Source organism: Poromitra crassiceps, assembly GCF_964638095.1.
Source record: "Poromitra crassiceps genome assembly, chromosome: 8".
Taxonomy (NCBI): domain Eukaryota; kingdom Metazoa; phylum Chordata; class Actinopteri; order Beryciformes; family Melamphaidae; genus Poromitra; species Poromitra crassiceps.
Window position 1 is genome coordinate 1,260,701 of NC_139629.1, and position 7,499 is coordinate 1,268,199.

A 7,499-nucleotide genomic window follows, 5' to 3' on the forward strand; every position below is an offset into this window, starting at 1 on the left:
ATCCAACTGTGCAGGAGAGTGTTTGCCTTGCACTTTTTATGATGCAGGTGAATCATCTACATTGGCAGTCTTGCGATGAGAGAGTTCAGATTCCCCCCGCCCTCAAAATGATAAAGCTTGCTTCATGCACAGTCAGCAGTTATAGCAGAGTACTTCAAATGAGCAATCAATAATCACTCTCTTCTCTTCTCTTTCCATCTCACTCCCTTCCTCCTGCCTTTTCTCCCTCCTCCTGGCTTCTCTCTTCAACTCTCTCTCTCTTTCGTCAACTATCAATTTGTCCCTTTCACAGGTGGACACATCTCAATGGGCGACTCCCACTGAAGCAGTCGTCCCTCCCCCCTCCATCCCCCAAACCCCATCGCCCCCCTCCACTTCAGGCATCATGACCTCCACCAGCCAGGTGTTGCCCTTCAAGCTAACCCCTCCCCCTGGGGTGCTGGGCGGGGCCGACGGGGTGCTGATGTGTGACCAGGAGATAGAGAGGCGATATGAGATCGTGCCATCAGTGGTCTGCTCCATGTGCTGCCTGTTTGGAATCATCTATTGCTTCTTTGGTAAGTCACAGTGTGGCCCAAGCTGCACCTGGAAACTTTCTGCTCGTCTGGAAAAAGTTATCGTGCATTAATTGGGCTCAGTGAAGGATGCTCTTTCATGAAAATCCTGTCATCAGGGAAACCTTGTGACAGTTACTAAAGTATCTGGGCCAGACATTAAAAATACAGCTTGAAGCTTGGACTCTCTGTATCCTGCTTCTCTTGTTGTCGGATGGAACACGCTAATCATCGTCATCAATGTGTACTGTAGCTATTCTTTTTGGAACAAAACTAAAGTTTTTGTGCTATCCAAAGCTATTATGGAAATCAGATATTCATTTTAACACATCATTTAGGCAGAAGATGAAATATCAGCTTGCTAGATATGGAGCACAAAATGGGCAACAAATGTCAGACATTTTCCGCAGGCGTCATCGTTCCTGGAAATTGCTAAACTCGTAGGCTTAAAGCAAAACTCCTAATTACCATATGGATACATTATATGCAGATGACAAGAGATAGCGTGTCATCTTTTGTGGGCAGCACAAAAATGAGAAATGTAATTTCTTGTCCTGGCACCCACGCAAGCTTACCTGGGGACCATAGACAGTCAATACATGGACGTAGCCTAGCGTTATTTTTTGGACTCCAATGTTGAAGCCTAGTGTGGCCTGTCGCCATCTTGGGGTCCTTGTGCAGCTCACACGAGATGGCACAAGACCGAGGGTTTCCCAGAGCCACAGCTCCGCCTGCTACTGGTCCGTGATGCGCGATCACTGGACAGGCGACCTGTCAATCACCCACAAAACATAGTCTTTTCTATCATCTATTTGACTCTAAACGGGCGAGTTATATAAAAATGCACCCCCATACAGTTTATTATTTTAACAAAACATTTGTTACAAGCCTCTGGGGGAAAGCTTGTTTCAATACCTGAATAACAGGAACTGGACTCAACTCGCCCGACCATGCCCCTTTATGCTAATTTTACCAAGTGCTCACGATATGGACCAGAACAGCACATCCGGGTAATTTGCAAAACTTGAAGGCCGCGCCCCTTTTTAGGGGATAACACAAGCCACTCGCGTTGACTTCAATGTAAAATAGCAGTACCCAAAACATCTATAGAAAAATAACAGAATTCATTTCCTTTATAAATGACCCAAAGACACCATGACATGACAATATATTTCAACTCGGCCGGCCATAGAATGCGCAAGATACATCGACACGAGGTACTTGCCTTATATGAACGCTGTATCCAGTTTCCACCAGGTTACATGCATCGTCCACATTGACGGTGTCACGCCTACCCTCGGTGTCCCTATCGCAGACCAGTTTTTTGTTTTTTTTTATTGTTAGTGAAACTATAACAACACAGCAACTCTTCGGCATATCTCTATCAAATTAATCCGTTTTAAATAGTTTGTTTGAAGTGGTTTCGGCTTCTTGTACCGTCGTTTACTATGGTGGGTTTCCCCTAAAAAGGGGCGCGGCCTTGGAGCTGGGCGCTTGAAGACGCGACGCAGTTCTGGGCTATAGACCAGAACTGCGTTGCGTAATCAAGCGTCCAGCGACAAGGCCGCGCCCCTTTTTAGGGGAACCCACCATAGTAAAAGACGGTGTTATTTTTCGATAGATTTTTTTGGTACTGCTATTTTACATTGAAGTCAAGGCGAGTGGCTTGTGTTGTCCCCTAAAAAGGGGAGCGGCCTTCATGTTTCGCAAATGACCCGGATGTGCTGGTCTGGTCTATAGAGAGGCAAAGTGACCGCCTACTTCCTGCTTCAGCACTGTACCAGAGATTTTCAGCCGCCATTCATTTCCCCATAATAGAGAGAGATAATAAAGAGATGACACCATAAGGGACATTACTTTGGAGAAACTAATGACACATATAGTTTATTAAGAGGTTGAATTGGTTGAAGTTATGATAAGCTAAGTTTCTGTGTTATCTTTGTTTAATCTGCCAAGGATCTGTCAGGACCTGTCATGGCCCAGACGCCAATTGGAGACCGCTGCATCTGTACTCTGTCATTCCCACTTCATTCTCCTCTGCTGCTGGGCATCGTTGTGATGTTATTGATTGGGCCAAATGGTTCTCTTGTTTCTGGCTATGTGAGTCAATAATACAGACTCATTCCTACAAACTGAAGTGTCACATGACATATAGGTGTGATGTATTTCAAGGCGGAAATTCAGCAGTTGTCCACTTTAAGACCCACATCTCCTCTTGGCTATGATCATGATGTCCTCCCCCTCTCTCTCTCCTCCTCTCTTACTCTGTCTCCTATCTCCCCTGTCCAATATCTCTGTCATCGTCCCTATAGTCTAAAGAACACAATACCAGCCACGCTGTTGCGGCTGGGAAAAATCATGAGGGTGCTGAGAGGGAGTGTTATGGACATTGCTTTAAGTTTTTATGTAAAACATTTCTTTAAGCAACTGCCTGTATCTTGGTAAAAAAACAAGAACAACTCATTAGTCACAAATGTTATTATCCCAGAACTTGTGTGCGCAGCTGATGCCACTAGCTTCGAAACACTGAAAACCTTCCATCTGACTAAACTGCCAATTAATTTTAATTAATCACATTCAACAACAAACAGGCAAAAAGGCTACGTGGAAACCTAGCATATGGCCAGCGCGCCGCGTGGGAAAGCGTTGACGAGCCTGGTGGCTGTAGCAGGCAGCAACGTTGTTAATGTGGAGAGCTCTCGTGACGCTCAAAGTTATGTTCTTGCTTACTAACTAGGTCAGGGCCTCAAATTCATTTGACAAACTGGGGGGGAATTTCCCCCTTATGTTCTTGTCACGGTCAGATACAAAAATGGAACCCAAATGCACGACAAAGAGGCGGAGTGTCAAAGTCTTTACTTAAATAATGAAGCATGTCCAAAAGAAACAAGCTGAGGCAAAAACCAAAAACTCAGGATCAGAAGGCAAGAAACAGGATGTTACTGGCATGAAGCACAATGACAATCTGGCAGAGAGCTAGTGGAATGGGCCTGGAGATGAGCTGGGCAGCTGATTAGGGGAATGGGGAGCAGGTGAGTGGGATAATTAGCAGACAGGTGAAACTAGTCAGGAGAAGACAGGCAGGTGGGAGTGGCCGGGTCTGAAATGACAGCAGAGTTAGAACAGAACCGATAATAAACTGAATGAATGTCTGAATGCAAAACAATAACATAACTAAAATAATGATTAATCCAAACCCATGACAGTTCTTCAGATAGGGGGGGATTTTTATAGACTTTGGGGGGGGATTTTTTCATCCGATACAATAACCGGTAAATATATCTGCTCCGCCTGTCCGATAACCGATATGATAACCGATACAAATTTCACATTTTTGTATTAAAAAATAAGTTCTTAACCTGGGGTAAGAAAGGCAGATGTAGTTTGCAAAGATGGATTTTTTAATATCCCATAGCTCTGACCTAACCAAATGTAACTGACATCACTATGAACACAAAACAAAGAACACTTCTGAGTGTTTTAGTAAAGCGTATCACTCAATACAAAAAATAAAGGCTTTGATAGAACTGAAAGCCTATAGGCTGCTTAGTCTGCAGATAAAACACCGTTACAAAAGGCATAGTAATTTAGATTTATTCAGGGATGCAAAATCAAGTCCCTATTTTGGGATGAAAAAGTTGACTAGTTTGCATCCCTGCTTATTGTCATGTTACTTACAACTAAATGGGCTGTCTGCTTCAACCAGATTAAAGAAAATACATTGTGATGTTGACTGATGTGTTTTTCTATGTAAATGTGTGCAGCCAATTCTATTTTACGGACACCTTAACTTGGACCAACTGGCCCCAGGTGGTTAAAATGTCTTGAAGAATAATGCTGGGAATTAGTTAGTGACAAATTAAAATGTCCAGGTTGCTGCACTGTAGATGCTTTTGAAATACTATTATTTCATGTCTCTCATTGACTGAATCGAATTTATTCGGGTCCCATGATGCTATAGAGGCATTTCAAATTATTATTATTCAAACTATACAGACGCTTTTCAAAATCTTTCTCATTCATTGAGTAGGTTTGGAAGGGTAGGGAGGCTGACACGCTGTATAGAAGAGACAGGAAAGAAGGCTGGAAAGGGTTGGAGAATGAATGGGATGAGAGGAAGAGCATTGTGGGGCTCAGCTGTGTGATGCCTGATTACACAAAGATAACAATGTGTGGAGAGAGCGAGAGGACGCGGAGGAAAGTAGAGAGACAGACACAAACATTAATAAACACAGATTCAAGACGGCAATGAGACTTACTGACTGAAAACTGTGGGGAATTTGAGCCTTTGATGCCTTTGGTGTGATTGTTTTTCACTGTTCATTGTGCTGATGGAGAACACTGAAATGGGAATAAATTGGCGACAGACATGGAGAATGGCTGCTCAGTGCTCACTGGTGAATTTGGAGAGCTTTTTATGCCTCCGCCGGCGATAGCCAGGCCGGAGGCATTATGGATCCGGGTTGTCCGTCCGTACGTACGTACGTCCGTACGTCCGTCCGTCCGTCCGTCCGTACGATGTTTGTTAACGCGAGATCTGAGGAACGCCTGGACGGAATTTCATCAAATTTGCCTCAAACATCAACTTAGACTCAAGGATGATCTGATTAGATTTTGGTGGTCAAAGGTCAAAGGTCAAGGTCACTGTGACCTCTCGAACGCCATTTTCAAGCTTGTTAACGCGATATCTCAGGAATGCCTTGACGGAATTTAATCAAACTTGTCTCAAACATCGACTTGGACTCAAGGATAAACTGATTCGATTTTGGTGGTCAAAAGTCAAAGGTCAAGGTCACTGTGACCTCTCAAACGCCATTTTCAAGCTTGTTAAAGTGATATCTCAGGAATGCCTTGACGGAATTTAATCAAACTTGTCTCAAACATCGACTTGGACTCAAGGATGATCTGATTAGATTTTGGTGGTCAAAGGTCAAAGGTCAAGGTGAGCTCTCGAACACCATTTTCAAGCTTGTTAACGCGATATCTCAGGAATGCCTTGACGGAATTTAATCAAACTTGTCTCAAACATCGACTTGGACTCAAGGATGAACTGATTACATTTTGGTGGTCACTGTGACCTCTCACACACCCAATTTCCAAGCTCTGTAACGCAACATCACAGGAGCGCCTTGACGGAATCTCTTCCAATTTGCCTCAAATGGCGATTTGGACTCCAGAATGAACTAATGGCGGAGGCATAAGTCCGCGTTGCGGTCGTTCTAGTTGTATAATAGAGGGTGATTCCTCTCTCCCTTATATCCATTTCTGTCCTCCTTCCTTTCCCTTACCCACCACAGGAAGTCAAGTCAAGTCAAGTTTATTTGTATAGCACATTTCATACACAGAGGCAGTTCAAAGTGCTTCACATAAAATGGATGACACAAGAAAATAAAAAAGAGGATAAAATAGACGTTTCATAACAGCTTTGTTTTTATACTGTAGTTTGGACGCCAAGCACATACCCTCTACTGGTACCTTGCATCTTCTGTTACCCGTACATGTCACAGCATTGGGTTTGCATAAAATCAGATAGAGGCAATTCAAAGTGCTTCACATAAGATGGTCGACACAAGAAAATAAGAGAATAAAAGAAGAGGATAAAATCGACATTTAAAAGCATCACAACAGAGTAGTTGCAAAAATAGTTAAACACTTACAGAGGAATAAAACAAATGTTCTATCTGTCAGCAGTTAAAAGCGACAGTAAACATAAAAGTCTTTAGTCTCGTCTCGTCTCGTCTTGTTTTCGTATGTTTGTGGCAGGATGGATTAACCTGGCCATTTATCCCCAGGCCCATTCATCATATCCACCACAATCATTGCTCATTGGGTGTGTTTACAAGAGATAATTCATCTGTGTGTGTGTGTGTGTGTGTGTGTGTATGTGTGTGTGTGCGCGCATGTGTGTGTGTGTGTGTGTGTGTGTTTGATTTTTGTCTGCCTGTTCATATGTTGCCCAGTCCTCTCTCTTTCAGTCTGCGTGTTCAGTTTGAGTTTCAATTAAATCATTGTTGTTTTGTTCAGTCTTCATGTGTGTTTGACTCTTCCCGCTTCAGGCAATTGTCCCATACGGAATTTGGAAACCCTCATTAGTGTTTTGCTTGCACCTGTGTTTACCCTGCCTTTTCGACCCAAAATGGCCCCCGTGAGAAGGGTCTATTGGTTGAGGTAAACGGACCTGTCTAATACCAAACCTATTGTTTGTGGGGTGCCTCAGGGAAGTGTATTAGGCCCTCTTTTATTTTTACTTATATCAATGACATGAAAGATGCTTGTTCTTGTGATCTATTCCTTAATGCCGATGACTCGGCTCTCTTGGGGTCTCACAAACAGCAATCCATCCTGGAGACCACCCTGAGTGCCGAGTTATCTAAGGTTAATGCCTGGTTGATTGATAACATGCTTTCACTACACCTACGTAAAACGGAGGCTATTCTTTTCGGTTCTAAAATCAAGCCAGGAAAGGCCTCTGACCTTAAGATAATCTTAAATGATGTAGTAGTATCTGTTAAAGCCTCAGTGAAGTACCTGGGGTGTATTCTAGAAGGTAGCTTGGATGGTAAGAACACGGCCAACAAAGTAATAAGTAGGGTCACAGCTTTGACCAAGTTTTTACCTAGAACCTCCAAATTTCTCAATAGAGATTCAATTTTAGTCTTAGCCAACTCGTTAATTTGATGTCACTTTGACTTTGCTTGCACTTCCTGGTTTGAGAGTTTAACTAAACTTCTCAAAGGCAGGCTTCAGACTGCTCAGAATAAATTGATGAGGGTAATCCTTAATCTGAGCCCCCGGTCACATATTGGCAGGGTCCATTTTCAAGGGTTTAACTGGCTTCCAGTAGAAGCTAGGGTCACTCTGTCCAGACTAAGCCTGGTTCACAAGATCATCCATGGTGCTGTCCCTGAGTTTTTAGTTAATTATTTTATGCATGTCAGGGAAGCG

General features: G+C 43.2%; 1 protein-coding gene across 1 annotated transcript in view; it reads left to right on the forward strand.

Moving 5' to 3' along the window:
- Positions 1-385: 385 nt before the first annotated feature.
- LOC310781624 (transmembrane protein 198-like) overlaps positions 386-7,499 on the forward strand; it is a gene marked incomplete at both ends in the record, with an annotated part of 30,832 nt that continues 23,718 nt past the window's right edge. The window contains one exon of the mRNA XM_083642226.1: positions 386-557. Within this exon, the coding sequence (XP_083498352.1) occupies positions 386-557 (172 nt within the window). The remainder of the gene's footprint in view (positions 558-7,499) is intronic.